Raw genomic sequence first — 25019 nt, forward strand, 5'->3', positions numbered from 1 at the left:
TTTGTGTACTCAGCAATCGATGACAATAGTCAGCCGATAATTCTGTCAATGAATACCGCATTATTAGATTAACATAATATAAAATGATATAATGTAACTTTAAATCCAACATAAAATTTGCACATTAAAACGATCCACACCTATAAACATTCCATAGCTACGTTGAACAGTAAACTCAGAACGGCGCCATTTCTTTTTTATTTCCAAAAGAGTGTAATAATACTCAAAGTTTTCAACAATCTGAGGGTTATTGAAATAAAAGAATGGAGTAGGATGGCCCTACGAGGGTTTATTACTGGCAGAGGTGATGTATTGCAGCTTCCCTTGTTCAAAGGGCTGTACATTGCAGATTTATTATTATTTCCTCAAGATATATTTTTCTCCATACTTAAGACATTTAAAAATACATGGACATCTTTATTGCGCGTTCGTTTCTAAATGTCGTCCCAAACTATTTGTGAGGGTTTATATTTCGTTCGAGGTTATATGGCCCCTAAAAGGCGCCCGAATTTCCTCTGCCCCTTCAAAATGTGCTCTTTATATTTACGAACGTGTCTTTTAAAATAGTGTTCATCGTTAAGTACAGTGTTAACATCGAGTAAAAAATGTCGTAATTTTCTTTTTATGAAATCAATTTTTGCCGAAATTCGGTGGAAGTACCTATTTGTATTGCCATTCAAAACTTATGTGCCTCTTTTTAATAGACTTTTTGCTAAATATGTAGTTGAATAATTCCTGTATGGACTATGTAATTAGATTTCTCTGAGACCAGATTAACAAAATATATTTAATGTCTGTTTTATGTAAATATTTCAGTGTCTTTTCGAAAATATTATATTATCAAGTTTTCGAACAAGTCTTCTGTTTTTTAACCTTTTCTAATTTTACTTAATATTGTTTCATGAAAGATAGTCCGATTTTTATACTTATAGTTTAAAAACAAAGTTTATTTACTAAAATCTTCTTTCAATATTTTTTCATATGAAGCAAATTCGTATTTTACACGATTAAATAATAAAACGTACCTGAAGAGGCACAAAATCACAAAAGAGGTGTTATCCCCACTTAGTTTATATTCTTTACGCAATTTGTAAGAGCTAATGAAATTGTTATGAAGTTTGTAGACTGCCTACATTAATTAGTGCCGAGTTTTACGTGTTCTGACAGATTTGGTAATTAAGCCGCGTTTATCGTGGTCTTATTTCTTCGCTTTACAACTTACGAAGACTCAACCAGTGATTGGTGCTAACTAAACCTGCTTCGTCTAAAAGGTTGCAGAGTTTAGTTGCTTGCAAGTTAGTTGCGTCGCTTACTGCTAGCTAATACATTTAGAAAGCAATGAAAGTAGAGCGCATCGTCGTTACTCTAGCGCACTTCGACATTGGAAAACTATTTAAGTTCGTTAATGACTTGCAGAAAAACACTTAAAATAAATACTGCTATATGTTCTTGTAATTAAGTTGTTGATAAACAAAGCAAAGGAAACCCTCAAAACATAACGACCAAGAAAAGAACTAAACGTCTTCAAGTAACTTTATCTCTTCAGAGTAATTTGTTCAACGAGGTTGCGCGCATTCCGTCCCGTGTTTATTGAAACAATAAAGTTACGGAGTTTACAGTAATTATAATAATTAAAACACCAGTTCATGTAAAAATATTCCCCTCAAAGTTCGCTTAAGGAATTTGGTTTATTATAAATTGGGCTTAAGTATTGAATACTAAGGAAGACATTAACACGAAATGATTTAACGACCCATTTTATGGTGTAACCTCACTTTATTTACTTAAGTTTTACGCAAATATTGATTAATGAAAAAGAAAAATATCCCAATATTACGTCAATATAGGTCAGCTTTTAATCACTGTTATTCAATATTCCTCACAAATAATCCAGACTCAATATTCCACAAAGGATTCTAAATATAACACAAAAGCAAAAAGTAGTTACTAAAATATAAATACTCTTTCGTTTCCAATTAGCCGAGGCATAATAGAAAGAAAACGGCGTATTATCTACGATCACGAGTATTGTTAAAGGCTGCACAGCGGGGCTACAAGTGTAAACGAAAAGATTGGGGTGTGACGTCATTAGTTGTCTTCCTGTGCTTAATTGCGTCGATGGCGACTCGGCAGGAAGTTGAAAGATTGCGTTCAAATAGCAAACGTTTTCGTTCTGTCTAGTTATTAGACGGACTGGCTGAATAAAGAAAAAATCTTGGTGAAATTGCACGTTGTACGGGAAAATGTTTTTGTGTATTTTTGTTGATATCATTTTATGTTTTGTGCTCTATTTGCACTACGATAGGTAAACTAAAGTGGCTATATATGTGGGATACTATATAGTGTATGTTATTTGTACACATAAGCAAGCTCGAGACCATTTTCCTGATATATCCTCTGCTTAGTCTTACGTAAGCACGCAGTAGTTGTTCCGTTCACAGCCCACACTCACGGCATATTACTTTACGTAACGAGGGTACGTTATGATAAATATTATTTTGTTTTGCTGTTTCTTAAGCACCTTCTTCCAAAACTGAACCTTTGTTGTCCAGTCAAAGGCCCTACGCGTCAAATCTTTAACAAAAAATCATCTTTTAAGAAACGAAAATCTCTAGTCATATTAATTATTGTAACTATAAGAAAAAATCGTAGCTAAAGACTGTTGTAGGTAGCCATTTTTATTTTTGCGTGATCCCGTCGACTTCTAACAATGCGAATGACGTCGGGTTCAAGAGAAGGCGGCAAATGATTGATGAGGGAATTAATTAATACGCCACTTCCTTTTGGTGCTCAGAAAAAAACAAAATCGGCGGCTCATGGTATAAATACATTCACTCTAGTTTGGTTTTGATTGAACAGATTTAGCTGGGAAAAACTAAATTAGTTTAGTGATTACGTATTGGCTTTAGAGATATATCTTTATTGGTAGTAGTTTAGGGAGCATTTAACTAGCATTTAAATGTATGTTCATGAAAACCATGTTCTATTCAAGCTATTTTTATTTGATTATTTTACTCTTAAATCCAGATTATTTTTAATTTCTTGAGTACCGCGTAATTTAGGTTGCTTAATAAACTTTCTAAAAGCTTTATGTTTTCTTGAAAATATAATTATTTTATTTTAGGAACTCCGTAAAAGCCAGTAGTACCTTTCAGAAAACTAAATAAATCAGAATTCTAATCCGAATTCAAGAAGAAAAACTGTGGAAATTAAATAAGACCACAGTGCCATTACTATCCGCCAAATGCCATATTTCTCAACCCTTTTTCTCGCTGTTTCCAAAGTTTTAATTAGTGCCAGAGGACATTATCCAGACTCTTCTTACCCGGCCTCGGAACTCAAACCTCTTTTCCAAATTATCCGATTTTTACTTTTAATGCGAACTAACTTTTTCTTCAAGTTTGACATAGAAACAAATCTTTTGTTCACGAGCGTATTTTGTCATTTGTATATTTTGTGTAGTTATTGTTTACTTGTATGTTTATATTTATTTGTATATTTTTGGGTCGACAACAAAGGGTACATGTATAAGAAAAGGTATAAGCGACAAACGGCGGGTTAGGTTATCAAGTTTGATAAAAACCTTATCGAAGTATAGAAATAAGTTGGTTCGATGTTTAGGGAAGATTTTGTAATACTACCTTTTTTCGGAGGTTTCTCCAATATTATGATCTTATACAGAAACAATGAAACGGAACAGTTTTTTTTAAGCTTAATACAAATACAGGATCTGATAAAAAAAACTTGTCGGAGAATGTTTTAGGTAGAACTTTGGAACGCCTTAATTTATTTTTAGGGTCGTAAACATGTTTTATACTATGACTAAGATGACCAGTCGTTAAATCTTTTTCAAACTATAAGATTTTTAGTACTTTGACTCAATAAGCGTCGAACAATCTAGAACCTTCACAATTGTTCTTAACATGCTTAGCTCAAACAATTACCCGTAGAACTATTCAAGTCAAACTTTAATAACAATTTAATGGTATGATATTTAATAATTCACTGCACATATAAACAGCAACAAACATTAATTAGCGAGCTTACGTCATGTTGAAAACGCTTAAAACTGTCGTCAGTTGAAGTCAGATGCTGAAGATGCGACCTCGTTTCGTAATCCTCGCAAGCGCCGGATGAATGGACATAATTTTCTGCACTTGACATCGTGTCTAGCTACGTCATTGTAGAACTCAACTACTTGGTGTTTTGTTCATTTTTATTGCTCTACCCTGAATCTTGAGACAAGAGTATCGTAACTGTCGCCTTATTGTTGCTGCGATAATGAAGTGTCGTAATTTCAGCAAGTCGGGACTTTTTTTAATTGTGTAAGACGCGTTTCTTTTTTTTTAAATGCGACAGATTTATAACAGCGGAGATTGGGACGATGTTATTTTGTTTTGCGAATCTTCAGGATGAGTATGTCTAGATATCTTAGTGGTTTATTATAAGTCGTTGAGCGTTTATAATCTTGTATGGACTCGTTGTTGCTCGCAAAGCTATAAGATACTAACATATATAACAATTCACCAACATTCCACAAACTAATATACGAAAACGTTCTAGTAGGGTCAGAATAACGGTTCAAAACCGTACAGTTGAGCTCACAAAGCAAAAATTATAGTTTTAGCATAGCAGTGCGTTGAGTAATTGCACTGGAACGAGTGAAAATACCTCGACCTGACTACATTTGATCTTCTCATTCAACCGTGAATGGTACCAATTTAGTGGCGGTTCACTACTGAGCTCACCTATATGAAATTAGAGACGTTTATTCTTGTTGTAAATTATTCAGGCAAATTCAGGCTTTTGGTATTGTATGTGGTGACAGAATATACCGGAATACATTTTTTGGGCCAGGTATCAAAATAAAAATATGTTTTTTTTTATGTTGGTGTTAGTTTTGACGAAAATAATTGCTTGTATCAACACGGCTCGGTTCTGCCTGAATATTTTTCAGCTTTGTACAGAATAGGACAATGTATTTCTGTTGATAAATGCTGTCATAAAAAGCATCATAGTACTGCCATTTAAACATATGTATAATATAATTATGTACATTCGATTGATTACAAGAATGACTTAGGAATTGTCCAATCCCTCGAGCACCTCTTTTTCAAGCAATTTTTTTTTTTAAATAATTAGGAACTCAGACTTTCAAAACTGCAAAAGTAAGTAAAAACTCAGGGTATAATATCTAGTTACTAAATATCACCATATTAATAAGTAATTAAAAATGAAAAGAATATTCCAACATTATTTCATACTTATACCTTTTTCAAAACCGGGTATCGTGAACTGAATATCGAAAGTTCCAATAAAACCCCAGTGTTAATCCATTAATTCAAAGCTTGTGAACATTTTACTAAGAGCTTAGTAACGTATAATAGCGATATTTAAGCCTTATTAAGAACGGTGGTATATGTTAAAAGATACACTCATTACACGCTTTGACTGAGGAGATTTTGAGCGAACACGAGGCGATTAAGAGATTATATTAAGGGGATGTATTGTGTACTGTAAAGGCCTACAGGTAGCTTGATAATATAGGCATAAAACATGAATTCCTTATCTGATGATAAGTCCCTGCTTTGATACGACAAGTAATAGTATAGTTGCACGGATAACCGAGTAGTTGAGGTTATCACGTCAAACCGGGTGTGCGACGTGTCGCGGGTTGGATCCCAGCGTTGGATAAGCGTGTGTCATCAACAAATGCTTGTTCCGGGTGTGGGTGTCTGTGTCCTTCTATCAGAAGAAAAAAGCAGGAGATGAAAAGTAGGTTAAAGAAGAAAGTACAAGTTTCTTAGAATACCCAAAACATCATACAATGCAGTAATGCAGTGATATTTACGAGAGTTGCTGTTGTATCAGATTAAGTACTCAGCTGACGTAGGCTTAGCAGGAACAGAGATTTCTCGGAACCTATTAACGAAAAAGACGATGTTATCTCATTGTAACTAGGAACGACGCTGAATAATTAATGACCCAAGATAAATTCCATCCACGAGAAATATCTAAAACGTCGAAAGAGTATTCTATTGTTTTTATTCAAAGGGAATTAGCTTATGAAAGCTATTCAAATTTGCAAGAGATTCAATTTACATAACGAGCGATTTGTACCTCATAGAGATTAAACCTTCTGCCTCCGTTTTGTTTGCAGAATAACGCGGCTCGTTTTTCCTTACTGCAAGATTGCTTCCTTTTGCAAACCTTACTCGGAACAATCTTAATAGTATTTGTTACAATCGATTCGTACAATGTTAAATGAGTGCCTATATTTTTCTTATTGTTACAAAAAGAGTCAAGTAATTGTTGTTATTTATAAATAAGTTAATTGTTTGCTATTAAAATAATTTCTCATACACTAAACATCGAATTCAGACTGGTAAAGTTCTAGACAGTTATTCGACTCTTCACAAATGATTGTAAAAAGAAATGGAGCATTTTCACCTAGACGTAAACTAATTTGCCATGTATACTCTACAAAAATAATAATATAACTAAACAAAAGCTCCCGTATACGTGTTGCATTGCACGTATTGAGTATTTGTCGTTACAAAGAATTTTTCAATTACAGTACTAAATGTAAACGATCTAGGAAGCGCAATTAAAGCGAGGCAGCCGAGTCAAATCGACACGACGAGGCCGTCTTAGCCCCTTCACAGCCCAAAGTTTTAATTTGCGTTGAAGATGACTGCGACACTGATATTTTGTATTATGGTAAGCTTTTATGAGTTGGCCTTATTAATATTTTTAAATATGTAATTTGTATGCAACGTTTTCTGACTGGTGATTGGTATTTGAATAAGAATTCAGAAATTGATTCTTATCATTGCTAACCCTACAAATAAGTGAATACTGTAATATTTATATCTCTGCACTTGTGACTCATCAAGGGTAGATAGAAATACTTCTGTGTAATCCATTACAGCGATCGTCCCCCCTAATGCAAGCTACTCGTAGGTATCCCTCAGTGATGCAATCTGTTTTCATCCCCGGAACACCCAGCTCACCCTGGGCAATCAACGAGATTCATTCAAGCTGATTGGCTAATCCCTCTATTATCGTGACGGTCAACAATAATTAATTTGCTCACGGACAATAAGGAAATAATGGCTTTGCATAACCCTATCTAATAGATTAATGCACTGCAATTTAATCAAAATCCTTTATGACGTCATACACGTTTTAAGCATTTCTCTCTGCTAAAATATGGAAGAGTAAAATTATATTTTTTGTACACAATGTAGACAACGTTTGGCCCGTAGCGTTGTTTTGTTTTTACCTGTAAAGGATTACGAGCCTCATGTGGGAAAATTCTGGAAATATTTTTAGTGGAAGTGAATATTTGTATTCATAATGTTTTTGAATGATTACGCAGTTACCAACACTGAGATATTTGCGCGTTTTATTTAAGAGGAAAGGCAAGGAAAATTATTTGGAGACTATTTCTTTAGAAACATGACCAAAAGAGCCTCCATATTCAAAAAGAGTGGTGTGGTAAGTTTGACGTGTCTGTCAGTCTGTGGCATCGTAGCTCTCGAAAGGATTTAGTGATATAATGAATTTAGTTTGTTTTCGTATTAAAGGCGAATTATGTGCGAGTGTTCTTAGATGTCTGATAAAATCGGTAGACCTATTTAGAAGTAGTAGGTGATCGTTTTTGCTATCGGGGACTTCCTAATTTTTAATTTTATCGTGTGTTACATTTTGTTACTCGTCGCCGGCTGTTGATACCTTGCTAAGTATTATGCTCAAAACTCAGTTTCCAAATTTTCACAGTACAACATAACATATATTCAAGCAAACCCGCTACCGCAACTAAAATTAATTACTAATAGAAAAACCGACAAGAATTGTATAGACAAATAAGTGGCAATTAACCAAACGGGAAGGTCTTGCATTGATGATGGATGGACCGAGATCCCCTCTTCCCTATTGACGAGAATATTGTAAGAGGGTTAACAAGCAAAACATTAATCCTATCTTTTAAAAAGGATCTATACGAACCTTATAATAAGAACTAGTGAACAACGATACATTATTGTTGATTATTGTCTGAATATATTAAGAATGCTTGAATAGAAAGCACTTGAAAATCTATTATCTTGTTTCTATAGAGGATTAGCCTATAAGGTAAGCAAAACCTACTTTTCTTCACCTAGTGGTTATACAAAGGGACGATACGATAAGGACGGTTCTTACTCCGTATGAAAAACAGATATTGTAGCTACATATTACAAACTACCTACAAAAACTTTAGCCCGTAACGGGTAAAGGAATTTTCTTAAGTGTTTAAGAACAATACTAAGTTAAGTGTTATGCTGTTGGTCAAGTGGAATATAGAGACGAATAGACATGTTAAGAACTTTGTCAAGTGTAGTTCTTGAATACGACAGTTGGCTGAAGACTATTCAGAAACTTTTGTCACAAAAAAAATAATCTGCCTAGCGTTTTCACGACGAAGGTTGGGGGTCGGCTTTCAGCCTAACCTGATTATTTGTATATAAAATAAAGTTGTGTTAGTAAACACTATTTATTTCCCAAAAACGGCTGAAATTATTCGGCTAAAATTGAGCTTAGAAGAATGACATGGAATACTATGTAGGTTACTTCTTTATTTTGTCTCTTTTTGGCATAGCAAAAATGCTATACTGAGGGTGGTACCAGGAGAGTTGGTAGTAGTATTCTGATACCGCTTATGGGGATATCGTTGGAGACGCGATTGATTTAGGTACTTAATTTGTATTGTTATCATTGAATGTTAGAAGTTCACGTTACACCGCGCTAAATCTAGCTTGAAATGTTGAAGTTCAAAATAAACGTTTATTACGAATTTTATAAACGAACTGGCAGTGACCTTTGCATTCTATCACTCGTACATCCTGGAGTAAACTTCCCTGTTAAGTTGACCATCTCATGAGATTTACAGATACCGCGTTAAGCAATTGCTATGACAGGGTCAACTAAGACACATGAAAAGGCTTTTTAGTATACACAGCGACTTTACATTACAATATTTATCAAATAAATACGTTATTAATAAAACGTTTAAATTTTTGATTTTTTACTTGGGTTTCCCTTTACCTTAATTTAGTTCACTAAAGTTGGTGTCATTAGTCAGACCGATTTTGAAATCTCTAAGAGTAAAATAGTAGATGATGTCAACCACATGGACAGTCAAAGCTAGGCCGGTAACCACCCAATGAGAGTCAGCGGAAGGACGAAGCCGCCGTGGCCTTGGAAGCGGTAGTGGTTTGAAATGCTTCCTTATTCCGGGTGAGTCCGGATGGAGAATCATGTTACGATTTGGGGGAGGCTTGAAGACCAGCTGTGGGACACAATAGAGAAGATAAAAAAAATGTGACTAAAAACTGTAAAGGCAAATTCCATTTCTATTATTGCATTTCTTTCCACAATAAAAATACTATTTGTCCATGCATTTGTGAAAACATATCCCCTTTTATTTCGAGCAAATAGCTTCTAGCTCTAAAAATGTTCTGTGATTTAGTAAAGAATGAGCTTACGTTCACAACTGTTTCACTACTACCGCATTTAAAACCGGTTTCGTTCGTGAAAAAGGAGAAAAACTGTTCTGCGGCCGTGTTCATCGTTATTGCTAATGTCCAGTATAATTATTGATATTTTATTTTGTGGTTTATTTGGCTCTGGTTTTATTTTAGGAAAGTTAGCTTCGTTTGTTTTTGGGATCATTGCATTGTTTTAAAACTGGTTGTTAGATCGGTGGATAAACTTGGATAGATAAATAGATATTTGTTGGTTGCTGTTATATTTACCTGATCTTACCAGTATGTACTCAATTATATGTGATACATTATTGCATTTGTGATTGAGTATTACGGAATTTATTTTTTACAGCAAGTACAAAAGTTCTTTTTTTAATATTGAACACGTGAATATTCCAAATATCGTTATTCTAGTATTATTGTACTTATGAATTCATTTTATTAGTTACTTCAAGTCAATTTTGACTGACCTAATTCAATTACAAGAAAATTTTCATTTACGATCGGATTTCATAAAGGCTTGATTAATATTAAACAAATGTTTCCTGAAGAAACACGACAGCTGAAAATATGTTTTTCGTACCAGATTCACATACTAAACGTAATGTTAAACGATTTTTTTAAGAGAAAATATCCATGTAATAGAAATCCGAGTGTATCTCATTCATAACATTGCACTAGACTGGCCCAGATACATCGCGATGTGTGGTGCGTGTAGCTGCATAGAAATTGACACAAAGAATACATTGCGTTTTACTCTGAAGGGACGTTGAGTGGGGTCACTTACAACTGAATTGGTATTTGCTAACCTCGGATGCGGCTAGCTTTTCAGTCAATTTGACTCTCGTTTATCGTTCTAGAACATAATGATAGGAAAGCTGTGATTCCATTCTAAAATTACTTATGCCTGCAATAAGGTATCTACAAAGTATCCCATTAACCCCCTTTACTGATCCAATAAGCGAACCGCCTCGCCATATCCGCTCTATTTTGAGAGAGATTTCGATCCCCAGTTGACCATTCGAAAAGTTACACAGAATCCCCACGTTATCGCTAACAAGCAAACATTGAATAATTAAAACTACAAAACTTTTCAGAACTGACATCGATTGTGAATTCTAGTTATTTGAGCTTAAAATAAACGGGTCGTAAGGTATTTCGAAATTTAAACTATGACAGCAGTTGTCAAATTCAGCTGGGTGGATGGAGTACGCGCGTCATCGGTTTCTGCTAATTGGATGTAACTTTTCAGTGGCGTATTGCATTTGCCACAGATGCCGGGCGTACAGCGGCTGCGTTCAGTTGTATGATTGTTTCACACGTCGCTGGCTCTCCATCGCTCATGCGGCATTCGTTGAATATTGTATTAAATGACTGATCATCGCACAATTAATTTTTTGATTAAAGGGTATTGTTGGAAAATACCATGAAATTTTAATTCAAGATAGTTAATTACTGTTAATTCCAAATTAATTTAATTTTTACCATTTATTCAGCAGCGCAAATCAAATAATCTCTGAACCTAGCCTCCTCCTCAGCTTTGTGCCAGACTTTTGATTGACTATTTTACTACAGGTAAATTTCAAAGGCCTTCTAAAAGTGGTACCCTTTGTAAACTGTTAATTTTTGTTCAAATTTATTAATTCTGTATTCCCTCCATCTATTTTGTAGAGTAAAAGAAAATTACTGTCTTCGGTAAAGACGTCAGGCAGTATGATTTTCTAGAGTTTGGTTTCGTTGATAAGTTCGACACGCAGAGGTACTTAAAAAAATATATAATCTATGGCCGTTTTCAAATAATTTAAAAAAATTAAGCCTCTCTCTCAAGAATTGAAGGAGACGCTTCATTTTTTAAACAAATTTCAAAGCGAATGACTTGCATACTGTAACAACCTATTACTTAATTATTTAACGAAATTGATTTATATTCAGCTAAAGTTTTTTAATGCTGTCGCTTCATAAACAACAAAGAAAAAACTGCCTTAAGAATATTAACATAAGATTTATTTTAATTCGAATAGAATACCTACGTTGCGTAGCTGCGTAGGTACGTGCGAGTGTTTTTTGTCATTTGCCAGTTATCACCTGGTACCAGCCAGTGTGTAAAACTAAGCTGAGCTTGGGGCACGTTATTTCATAAAGTAAATATTTATGAAGGAAAGGAGTTTTCCTCGCGTCCTCCGGTAAGCCTTCTGATCCGAAAAGACATAAACCACTGGGGATTCAGTTCTAAGTTCACAAAGGCAATGCTCCGTTAGCTCGCGTACATATATTTTTTCCTTTTTGCGAGTTATGTATCTTTGTATCGGCGATTGTCTTAATATTGTGGGTTTGATATTTTTTCGGTTTATAAAAGAGGATTCCGGGCTGTGCTTAGTGCTATTGGTGTTTGTGCTGTTAATCTTATATGTATGAGGTTGTTAGGGGAGTTATGAAGTCTTGAACTTATCAATACGTTAATTGATAAAGCTTTAATCATAATGATTAGCGTGAAATTTGATAATAACCGACTTTGAAAGGCGTTACTCGATAAGTAAAAATACAGTATAAATAGATACTCACAAGCTAAAAATACGTTTATTTAACATCATAAATAGAATCGTATGACTCGATACTCAATTCTAATTATGGTCTTGAGTGGATCAATCCTTATTCTCGTAAACTTGTGTTTCAAAGTCAACTGGAATGAGAATTGATTATATTTATACATCATGATTACACTTGATCTGGTTGGCTCACCGTAAAATAACACGTGTTCGCGCCGACATATATAAAATAACCTACTTAATATATGTGAGGGTGTGACTTCGGACGGAAGATTTTCACTAGGATTTTTTCTACGTAGATAAATGTACGAGGGAAAAGTAGGGGTGTCGGAATCCGGTAACAGACTGACAGATCGGTAAGAGCCGGGAATTTTCCACTGGCACAAAATATTTCGCTCGTCGACTAACACCATTAACAATTATTACGATAAACTTTTTCTCACAAAGTTTTTATGAAACACTTAATAAGATATTGTTATAAAATGAGTTAGGCACGAACGGTATAAGAGATGATATAAAAACGAAAGTAGAGAAAAGTGAACAAGGCTTCGCGAGGTTTATGCAAATTTTGCGCGAAATTTTTTAACTTACCAAGTCTGTTTTCTTATTATTTGCAAACAACAGCGGGTGAGTCTTAATGTTATTCTGTTTGGCCTTAAAGATGTTTTTGAATAGTATAATCCGAGTACTAAACTTGGCCCATGAAGGCGTAATTGTATCAAGATGGTAGTAAGAAGTTTGCGTGTATTTATGGAGATGACACTGGCGTAAACAAGCTTATAATGTAGTTTGACACTTTGATAACGACGGCCTGGGTACATAAGTCGACCCTTTGAACGTATTTAGTGACGTCATAGGTACCGGGAATTGTAGGAATTTCTGTTTTTGATACGACTTTTTAAGCGATGCCTTGAAATTATTATGTTTTTGGAATTCAAATCTTTTATTTTTGTATTTCTAGATGGCAATCAGCACATTTCTAACTATAACTAACTTCCAGTATTAAATGTGTAAAGAGCAACAAGAAGAAAATTTAGAGCAAATTTTTTACGTCTATAATACATCATATTAAGCCCGCCTCATATCAACCGCTAACCAAAGATAAGTTGGCAAAGGTTTTAATAGTTAGTAAAAGTTAAGGCGCACCCGGAAACGTTTTACTTTTGTAACTGATACAACAACAGTGTAAAAGTTCTATGCAGTCTTCGTGGAGGTGACCCGAATTTTGATCGCGATAAAGAAGAATGTTTTGAATGAATATTGCTGTGTCCCTGTTTACAAAGAGAGCTATTCTTTTGCTTACATAAAAAGTTACTGAGGATTAGCTGCCTGTAGGGATTCGTGGCTGGATAATGCTGGTTTCCTTAGTACGCAGGTCAGATAGCATTTGAAGAGTTGTATTTAAGAATCATTACGTCACCACATTCCAGAAATTCAAATCTGTTGTAAGCTTTACTAACAAGCAGAAAAACACTGATACCAATCGTATCATCATTTGAACCAGTATTGAGACCAGGGCAATTTTATAAAAATTGTTTATTCCAGAAAATTGTCGGAGTATGGCTGCATGTCCGATTCCTAGCAAGTTTAACTTAACGAACCATACATAATGTATATATACTAAACAAAAAAATAATAATGTGCTCTACAGAAACAAGCCTACAGATACCACAATCAAATTATTTTGTGAAGAAAATGAAAAACAAAATGTTAAAAATAAGGACAAGCATTTATATCTGTGAGCGTGTCATCTACAAATTTCTGGTAGGTATCTCGCGGTAATTATGTACGTCCTCCCCACCCTCTATTGTTATGAGAATGAGGACTGTTTATGGAAGGTTCGTGGCAGTTTATGGGAGAGGCCTACGTTCAACGGAACGTTGTCTACAATTGCCACGACGGCAAATTGCGCAGCGAGGAATGTCCGCTTCCAGCTCCGCTGCTGATTGTAAAAACAATACTATACTGTTGTCTTGCTAAGGGTCGTGATCGTGTGACTAGCAATAAATAGACCCTTTCTATGTCTGTCGTCAAATTGTACATTTTGTGCTAATAAGATTGCTTACTCGACCCTGTAGATCTTTTACTAAATACTTTAAATAAGAGTTCCATTGACCCGTGTGTGTAATTTTAGAATTCCAATATTATCTTCATTATGTTGGCGTGGGCTGAAATGTTGAGTAGATTGATTACAATGATGAACAATTTGTTAATGGAATTTGCTGTTCGATATTTTTTTGGCATGAATGCGAAATTTTACATAGCATACCATCATATTTACATGGCTTTGTGAAGACAGGGATAATTAAAAATGAATCTTTTACACCAAATTGTGACTCATATTGGCTCCAAAAAAATCATTAAATACTGTCAAAGTAATCGAAGTAATTCAGAATTTTATAACCGGATTACTAGATTCATATGAATATCTTTCACAATATTACAAATACAGATTTAATAGGATTACACACGTAAAATGATGATATATCATAAATTGGATATCAATGGTAATTAAAACCGATACTCGGTCACTCATTTCAATTGAAAGCTAATAAACATTTGAAAACGGAATATTCCGTTAATAAACTCGCTAGCTATGCTATGTAATCCGAATCCTAAAAAATCAACATTTTCCGCGTACTTTTTATCCAATAGTAAATTACCACCGGTTTTTAGTACACTAATGATGTTTCAAATGGATATTTGTATTTTTTTCGATTAAGGTTTACATGCAATATTTAAGTATTGTATCACAGACACATTATTTAGGACCAGTAACACATGAATAACACATGAATATCAAAATAATATTTTCAAACATTTAAGAATATTGTGATCTTAAGAATATTTCACTTGAGCACGGTTTTATGAAGTTTTTGTTTCTTAAATGCATTAACACTACCTATATGATTATGCTTGGGTTTGGTCAGATTAATTTTATCAATTTTAGATAGTACTTTCTGGGTATGTTTCCACATAAAATGCGATAGGCTTAAAACCAATGGTGATCTTGTTTTTGGCTCCTAAGAACACGTTTTTCGCTACGCTGCCTTATGGAAAGGCAGCGTAAAATAGAAACGAAGACAGAAGTTAACAGTTTTCCCCATTCGTTTCACCCCTCAAATTGTTGCAGGGTGTATAATATTATAACATTCACGCAGATTAAGTCGAGGGGGGCAGTACATATACATAATAAATCTGAGCCGAGGGCCGCGTCAATGCGTTTGTTTATTTTTTGAGAAATCCCTTCAAGCGAGACGGGAGAATTTTGAGTTAAGATTTTTTTAGTCAGATAAGTTTATTCATGACGCCAATTTCAGCTAAATATATACACTAGATTTATTCTGTTACTTTGTGTTTACAAAGTTCTGTTGGAGTAAAATGTTGCAGAATTTTGAAAAGCTCTATATCTAGAATACCTTTTGGGTACCCACCTATTTCATGGTAATTAACTAAATAATTCACAAATACCGAAAGGATTATTTTACACAGAATTATCAACAAACATGGCATTATTCCGAATATTATTGGCAACACCTGTCGAGTTTTGACACAACCGGAATCATTGATCATGACTTGACACGGTGGTATGCCAGTCAAACTAAGTGACATAAATGATATTTATAGGTTAAAATATGGTTTACTACTCGCTGTAAAAGCAAGATGGCACATCAATCGGCGTAGAGCACGGCCGTCTTCTACAGCTCTAAGACTATTCTTTAGGACATTTGTAAGGCTTCTTTAAGCTAGACTTTACTACAAAATAAATGTATATTTACCGTGTTTTCCAGTGTTGACTGCCGCGAAGGCGGTGCTAAGTAACAAGAGGTGCACCAGCATGCTCCCTCCTCGCGCGGCGGTCGCACATCGAGCCGAAAGCGCACCGCGGCTTGCTTCGACTGAAACAAAACGATCGCACATCATTCCAATAACATACACTGCAAGCAATAACAAATATTAAAAAAAGGTATAAAATTTATTCAATATGACACAAATACAATTGTATAGCTCCTATTAATAAACTTAAAACATCGATAAAAATATTTAACAATAAAAATGGCGCGGAAATGCGGAATTCAAAGATGACGTCTGTCAGTCTTGGAACGTGGAAACATGAAAACAAAACGCGAGCAATACGATTTTTTTTTTCTTTGTTGTATAATAATATACAAACACGCAATAGTAATCATGCCAGTGTTCAAAATAAGAATGTAATTTTGAAAAGAAATTCTGTTGTTACAATTCCGGTATGAATGTAAAAATAGTGCAATTTAAAAACATTTAATAAATTCTTAATACCATTAATTCAAATATCGAACAGCAACAGAATTTTTATTTATAAATATAAACCGCACTAGTGTAGCACACGAAATTCCTTTTTTGAGTATCGTAAAATCAGTGTTGGTAAAGTTACTCAATAAAAATATGTAAATAAAAATATTAATGAAGTAAAAGAATGTTGTTTGATTGGTTAACACATTTGAGTTTTCTTTTTTTTATGTATTTTTAATTTTATTTTATCTTTTTGTGCCTTATAGGTAAAACAGGAACTAATACTGGATCTCCGCTATCTATGATAGCTAGACTGTTGAAATTTTTATAGATGTATATTATTTGCTGCTTCTTTAACAAATACATCGGGGTTAAGCAACGGTTGATGATACAGTCATAAATATGATGGGTGAAGACGCGAGCGCTCAATGTCGACGACGACGAGTCCCACAGACATTTTACCGGTTTTTAAGTAAGAATTAATTTTCATTAAAATTTGCTTAAAGTGATTATTGATCAAGTACAGAAAATGTAGAGCTGGCAGTTAATGGCAATTAAAAATATCAACTTTAAAACAAAGAATAAGCAATTCAAGAAAAATGTAAAATCTTACAGCAGTAGGTACTGGCCTTTTTGTAAACCTTAGTGGGAAAAACTTTACAGACCAAAACTTTATAATGACCAAAAACTTTTATAACATTTTATAAAGTGACGGTAAATCTTATTCATATTTTCGATTGTAAGCTACCTAGGACCTCACATTTTCAGTGAAAAAAAGCAGCCTCTTTCGGTAGTTCTAGTAAAAAGCTTTCTTCATGAAAGTTCATAGTCAGAACCCTAGTCATGCTGAATTTCACATTACAAGAGAGCGAATAATCAAAAAGGTGCATCTAAAACTGAAGTTTTTACAACGAGCGAATGTACGGAGTGCACGGTGCTCAAACAAAATGTACGTATAAACCCAACCTCAGGTGTCGGAAACGGTGCTCCTAATGACCATGGGGATTACTCCGGATCAAATAGTACCAAAAATGAAATGAGGAAGATATAGGTGTGCACTGTTTACCGTGGTTACTCTCTACGTCTCTATACGTCGTCTACTAAACCAAACACAAAAAAATCGAGATCATCCAACATAATCTTTAAGCCACTTTGCAAAGCCTCTTTGAAAATTTATTTTAAATATACAATTGTTAATAAATTTCCAGTTTCCTTTCGAGAAATGTTGAACTGTGGCTAAGTAGAGAGCAAAACAAGCACCACAAGTACCAATGAGAGTTTCCGTTGTGAAATAAAATATAATTCCATCGAGGAACCGGGAGCGGTTTGAATAACAACTCTTTAATTGAAAGTTTAGCAATTTGCTCTTACCCTCCCGAATGGACCCGAAGGAGTGCGGGGCAACTCATCCAGCGCGTTTCAAAATTGAACGTAGGCAGATGCGCTTAATTACCGGCCCAGATGCTGGCCGCCTCGTCTCACCGCCGCTTATCTCGAGATGAACCTCCGACGCTAAGGCCACCGACAATATTTGCCCGCTAAGATGTGCTTAAATGTCTTTTTTCAGAGCTCCCTTCGCATGCCGACGCCGTTGGTAATTAAGAAGTTAATCGGGAATTAAGTAATTAAGAATCGTCACAAATGCTTATACTTCTCAGCACAAGTATAAGCGGTAATTACGCAGCACCCATTGCGGATACAGATAGTAATTAATGAAATAATAACGTAACGTTGTAACGTCAAACTTTGCACACTGGAGACGCTGGCGAACGATTTTAAGTATCGGGATTTGTAAAAGTAAAAGTGTATTACGAAACAGAAGTTACTAAGACTTGAAACTTTGAAGTAGACCTCTATGTACCTATTACGAAACTGTAGAAAATTCGATATTAGGTATCGGATCCGGACTAGGCTTGAGTTTTCCAATAATGTTCCAGTAAGTGTCCTCTAGTCGGAGATATGAATCGTAGTCAAATAGAGATAGCTGGGTATAAAGACGTCGTTACGGAGGCCTCGGGAGGTGGCCGAGCGTCCTACGTGTGGTGTCACACGAGTCAAGTGAATCAAACTTCCCTTTACGTTTTATCTAACTGCAAGGGCGGTCGAGTTTATGTTCCTCGCCCTACTTGATGTAGTTTTGATGGCGGAAGGGAGCAGCTTTTAGATAAATGATTCCCACCGTCCCCTCCAGACTGACGAGTGATTTGATCAGGATTTGCAACAATGTCTCAGTTTATAGTAGTGGTTTGTCCGATGCAGCGTTATAGGGACGTAATGAAATGGGTTTCATAAGTAGGGGAACTTTAAGTGGTTCGAATATTATTGCTCGTTGCGACAGATGGGGTTCGGGTACTTACCTGTATTTATGTTGTTCACTTTATAGTTAAATTAATATTAAGTTACATTAATAGTATGAGTTATGGTTTGAAATAATATGCGAGCTCTGTTAGTTTTCACATAAACGTATTACCTCCTCATTCATCCTCTTTCCATTTTCTTTATTAGAGAAATCTTTCTAGTTCATAAAAATCACCGTTTCATACTGTTTTGTAGGCTTGTACGTAGTGTATCTGTATGTATAAACAAATAAAAACGCAAAAACACACACACACACACGTTAATGTTACTGAAAACATGAACAAAGGCTGCAGATTTTATTGTGTTAACTCAAATAAATTGCTTTTATAATATTATCGTACTTACTTTAATCTACTAAGGAAATCTGTAACGACACGCCTTTTTCACGTAAACACGTCATTAATTATATTTGGTAATCGCTGTATAAATGTTAAAACCTTTTAACATGGTAATTAAACAACGTTTCATTAGTGTGGGTAATGTTTAAAGGTTTTAAAGTTTTGTTATTATATAACACTGGTTTTTTTTTATAGATCTGACTTCTGAGTGGTTTGTGTTATGGCAGACTGGTTTCAGTAGTCTATTGTTACCAGACAGGATTTATCACGAACATTTTAAATGATAATATCATAGTGGAAAGGAGAAGCGAGAAGGTGCAATAGACGGTATAGAGCGCCGTCACTTTTCCCCAAAGCCAACACTTGTACTTCAAAAGGTGGCGGTAGTAGGGCCTTTTGTAATCTTCCCAATGTTGGTCATAAGCATCCTATTAGATGGATAAAGCTCACCAAATTTATTTATTGTACTAAATAAATAAAAAAATTAAATATCGCATAATATAATCGCAAAAAAGGTTAAATTGTAGTATTTAAAAACCCTCCCCAAAAAATCGCATTACGTCATTACGTCATGGATTAAAAACAATTGAATTCAAACTTCTTCTCCAAGTCACAGAAAAAAAAATCATAGTTTCTCATTTAAAGCTTTCATATACGACATCTGGGTTTCCTTGTTATGGATGAAAAATCACTCAGTATATAATAAAACTATCGTCGCTTTAAAATATTTAGATAAATTTTCATCAATCTCTTACATTCTGACGAGACAGCTAATAAATACTCTACTAGTGATTATTAATAGTGTTTCAAGATTGATGCCATTTTGATAGAAACCTCTTTATGTTGTGTAAATATTTCAAGGTTATACAACCGGCAATAGATTCTCTGTTTTTTTTGTAGTTCTAATGTCAATAGTACTTAAATTAAATGACACTACTGCATCGATTTTGACTCGTTTTCATTCTGTATTTACCAAAGAGAAGTAAGAAAGCTTACTTTTCAAGCCTTAATATATTTTTTAAAGGTAAAGTAGTTATTTAAGGTTGACGTTGAAAGATATGATCACATTATAACTGACAAAACAAAAAGCTGCAAAAACATCACAGACTTTTGTAATAAGTAAAAATATATGATCCTGATTCCTGTACTTTGGTATGAATTGGTATTTCCAATGTATAAACAAAAATAAAGCAGTAAATCTTTATTGGTGTCTCATAAATAAAATTCAGCAATACAAAACACCGATTTTATTCAAGCCTTGTATCTGTAAAAGTCGGTTCGAAGTAACGAGATTAGATTACGGAGTTATAAATCAATGCGTTCGCTACTTACAAGTTGATTAGAGTTTCACAACTCATAACTATGATCAAAACGTTTCTCAGGCAATTCGCGCCGAGAGCAAAATGTGTTAATACTTAGTTCTAATCAAAGAGTCGTTAGCCGCGGGCTCAGCAGTCGATTACGACTATTACTGGATACAATGGGAACTACACGACACTTCCTCGCGATAACGAAACGGAACTCCATGGGGAACGGGCCACGGATAACTCTTTTGTGCTTTAAAACGTTTAGGAATTTCGATGTTATTATAATCTTTAAGGAAGAATAGTTTTGTGGATAATTAAACAGTTGTTTCTGATAAAATTACCCGTTTTTACTAAATGTTTTTAAAGAAATTATAAGTAATACTTAGGTATCTAACAAAAGTTTTCCAATAAAAAGATGGGCTATAACAATTAAAAACTTTTTTGGTAAGGTCTCCTAGGGGGTGGAAAGGGGTAGTGTCAGACTCTTTCTGACTGAACCTAAGAGTTCTGAATTATCCCGTTTTGGTGTCGGCGCATTGCAATCCGTTGAAATACCTCATGCCTTTTTATACCTAGTAAAAAGAATGAAAAAGTACTTATTCAAGAAAAACGTATTATGATTATACCAACACTAAAATAAATCCAAATTAATGTAAATGAAGACTAACCCATAAAAATATGTGCTGTAAAGCAGTTCCGTACAATAAATCCGAAATATAACCCTAACCTATTCAAGAACAAAGAAAAAGATTTTAGATTTTACCGGACGAAAATCTTTCGAATGGATTTTATTACGCCAGTCATGTTCGATATGTCTCGCATTTGAGACAAGAGCTAAGCCGGTAACGGTTTATTTCGAATTCTTTTCTATATGACTTTTCATATGTTAAAACAGTTTTGTTTACGTGGACGTGAAATAGTAGGCATCTATTAGGCTTTATTAAAAATAATGGGCAATGTCAAAAACAAAATACAGTGTATCAGTCATGCAAGAGAAAGTGTGATGTCATCAGTTTAATTGCAAGTGATATAGGCTCAGACTTAATACTAACAACCGTTTTTCTTTAAGCCTAGATTAGTAGATTTTTGCTGCGATCTGACGCGTATCCGCATGTCGCAATAAGCAAGATGACAAGTTGGATAGAGACAAAACAACTTTGTTCATCTTTCATCAGTATTCAAACTTAACGAAATTTTTTGGCAAAGCTTAAAGCAATCATGCAGAATGATATTCACATTCTAAAATCAAATTTCCAATTGCATTGGAAATACCAATTACACGAACACAATAGCATTACGCAAAATCTTATCTAACGACATTAGACTCTAAATTCAAAATCGAAAGTTGAAAAATTTGAACAAGATTTCTGCACGTTCACAACGACCTACATTGCACTGAGCGCTGTGAAAATGTCGACATGTTTTAGTCCTTTTGTTCCTGCGCTCGAAACAATGCTTTGCTTTCGGGCTAAAATAAAATTTTAATGATGAATCATACACAATCCACACATACACTTCAAACATATTCTGACGGTCATCTTCTATACAAGGGACAATGTAGCGCTACGCTTTTATGATTATTTGAGTAAAGTATTATCATGATTAATGGGTGAAAATCATTTTCTATTTAATGTAATTTTCTCAGCTGTCTCACGTAGCTATCTATTCAAACATTTACGTAGTGTGTAACGTGTAGTGCGCGCCGTCGTCAACAATTAATCTTCATTAATGGCTCACTTAAGCTATGTGCGGTTTCCGCCGAACTCAAGAGAATACGGCATGTGTGTGACCTTAACTCCTTTGTTTTACTTAACTTTAAACTATTTTAATGTGCTAACAAATTAGAATTAAGGACTTTTGACAAGATGTTAATATTTATACACGTTTTAGCACAACACAAGTCAGCATATTTGTTTGTTTCGCAAGAAAAAAGTATTTTATTTTTATTTTTAAAAGTAATTGCATAAGCTCTGAGATTTTAAATCGCTTAAAACCTTGTTTCTGTTCTACTTTCTTTTTGTAACACTCGTTAGTAGGTACAAGCGTAATTTAGAATTTTTCCTTCCCCTCGAGTTTGAGTAATTTGTATAATTTTACTGTTCAAAAAAACTGTAATGGAACAACCGTTAGAACATTATGCACGGATTCATTAATAACAATATTTTGAACGCAGTCTGAATAAACATTGTACATAATTTTACTGCAATTTACACTCAATCTTGTTTCAAAAAAAAATAACGTCCAATATTCAGTAGATCTGTAATGAATGCGAAATTAATGCAAAGTGGTTTGCTATAAATCTCTAGAGCTTTGGGGCAATATAACAAAAAATGAGAATTACCAGTTTGATAAAACAAAAACTTTGTTTGGCAAGTGCCCCAGAGGACGGCCTAAACTCTGCCGGCCCGCGGACCTCCACCTCTATTCCAATTTCTACTTTTTGTACGCGTCGAACACGTTCCGTGTTGCTTGTTTATTTCAGTTACCTATTGTTCGCTAAGTATCTCGCCGACAGTTAACATTGTTTTGTTTTATTTTTAATGATTCGGTAGGAACAATCTGATGAGAGCAGAGGTCAAGTATTTGGACTTGTAGCTCTTGAACTATTTACAAATTCAATTTCAGTTATTGAAGTCGCATTTCTCTTATTTTATTTTGATTTTATTCTCTATTTTAGTAGCATTTAGTAAGGTTGTCTTTTTTCTAGTTAGCTTTCAAAAATTCCTTCATCTTAAGGAGTAATTTTACCCAAATCCTTGAAGATTTCAATATTGTTACAAAACGCGAAATGAGAAGATATAACTTCTAATAGAACAATATTAACAATTAGGGGTGTAATAGGAATCAACGGCTTCGGCGCAAACTGTACCGACGCATCACAGAGCTTACTCGTATAGGTACGACATTAATGATCGTTGCGCCGCGCTCCCCCGTCTAAAAACGGTCCTCATAAAATTTTATGAAGACTACATTTTGTAAAATAAAGTAATACCGCCTCGTCCCGTCCCTTCACACTTGGAATAACGACGAAGTCTGTGCAGACATCGCTAGTTTTTGCGACCTCAAATTCTATTAACATTGATAAAATTATACAATAGAACCTTTTAGGATGACCTATGTATTTTTTTTTCTCTTTTTTACCCAGATTGTTTGTAAAGAAACGTGTTAAAAATATCTTTATACTGCTGCTAAAACGGCGGGTGTTTAAACTCTCTCATTGACGTCATATGTTATGGTCTGAAGTGAACAAGAGCACTCGCTTTGAACAATCACTCATCAATATTTCTCGAAGCGTTTAAATATATTGTGTGCAGGTACTTGTTTATAATAAGTACGCAGTATTCTAGGGCCATTTGCCCTGCTATAAACATGAATGGCGCCAAAACGTCTCTCTTATCTCGGGCATTTCTCGGAGGGGCGGAAGCGGGGCCCTAAAGGCTGCGCGCCGTTCCTCAAGTGTGGTCCTAAAGGATCTCGAAATAAGGGCCGAGAGATCCCTTTGAGCAAGCACTACGTTCTAAGAGTAAATGGACTGTGAGGAAGAAACTCGCAAGCGATTGCGATATTGATTTTTATTTAAGGGATAGCCGGTCGGCTAATCTTTAGTAGTGGTGCATATGATTTTAAGGGGAAGATGATAATGATGCTTATATACGTTCTTTACGCTGATGTTACGTTGAGAATACGTCATAAAAACATGCTTTTGGGGTGAGGGGTTGAGCTGTCTCGTTCTTGGAACCGGTTGAACATTACTCCCATGCTTAACGTATTAGGTTGGAGACCATGAATGTTATCTAATAACGAGCCCCGCGTGTTTGTTCCCGTTGCTATGTAATATTAGCTCATTAGTGTCCAGGTACTGCTAGTTATTGGACGGAGTTATTTGCGATATTCGATCCCCTTTGTTCTCTGAAGATGCGGTTGACCCTTTTCGAATAACTATGACGTCATTAATGTGTATCTGATGATATCAAGTAGAAGTTATTTGAGACCGCGGTGGCTAGCTTGTATAAAAGTCAACTTTTATTGAATGAAGTAAATATTGTTAAAGTATTTTTTTAGGCAAAATGTCTTAGATGTGTGACAGATACATTTAAGTTAAAATAAATCACTCACGTGTTTTTCGAATTGTCTTTTTTTAGATATTAATCGGTATCAGATTAAAATGAAGCTGATAAGTTTTATTTTTTATAACAGCATCTATAAGTAAACAAAAGAAATGTGATTTGAAAGTAATGAAATCTTAAGACAAGTATAAAAAAAATAATAGGAGTAAAAAGGAGGTCAAGTACAAATCGGACTCTAACTAAGAGTTCCGTACAAATAAGCTAAGGGAAAAAAACTATCATGGTTCATGAGCCACAGCCTGGTGGCGGACAGACAGACAGGCAGGCAGTGCAGTCATAATAGGGTTATGTTCAATGTTGTTTACTCTTTGAGTAACGACAAATATTACCATACCCAGTGCATGAAAATTTATATTGAAAGGGCACTTTTCAGAATACCTCTCCTACGAAACAAATTAATTGTGAATTCCGTAAATAGTATGTGTAAAATAAAAGGAGGTCTATTTAAAAAATCCTTACTTAACCAATCTGTTACCAAATAGGAAATTTAAATTAAATAAAACTACGAATCCACCAAAAGTTCCTGTTACACAAATTAACAATG

At 34.7% G+C, this 25019-nt stretch overlaps 1 protein-coding gene across 2 annotated transcripts in view; it reads right to left on the reverse strand.

Moving 5' to 3' along the window:
• Window positions 1-18764, reverse strand: part of LOC113496557 (lachesin-like) — a 44692-nt gene extending 25928 nt beyond the window's left edge. The window contains exons 1-2 of one of the 2 annotated variants that reach the window (XM_026875817.1): window positions 17717-18764; window positions 15853-15972 (exon numbers count right to left, since the gene is read on the reverse strand). In XM_026875817.1, coding sequence (XP_026731618.1) covers window positions 15853-15913 — 61 coding nt within the window. In that variant the 5' untranslated portion in view covers window positions 15914-15972; window positions 17717-18764. Of the gene's footprint in view, window positions 1-15852; window positions 16387-17716 lie in introns of those variants that run through there. The other variant, XM_026875816.1, reaches the window with a different exon arrangement.
• Between the last annotated feature and the right edge of the window lie 6255 nt (window positions 18765-25019).

This window comes from Trichoplusia ni, chromosome 8 (genome assembly GCF_003590095.1).
Source record: "Trichoplusia ni isolate ovarian cell line Hi5 chromosome 8, tn1, whole genome shotgun sequence".
Lineage (NCBI taxonomy): Eukaryota > Metazoa > Arthropoda > Insecta > Lepidoptera > Noctuidae > Trichoplusia > Trichoplusia ni.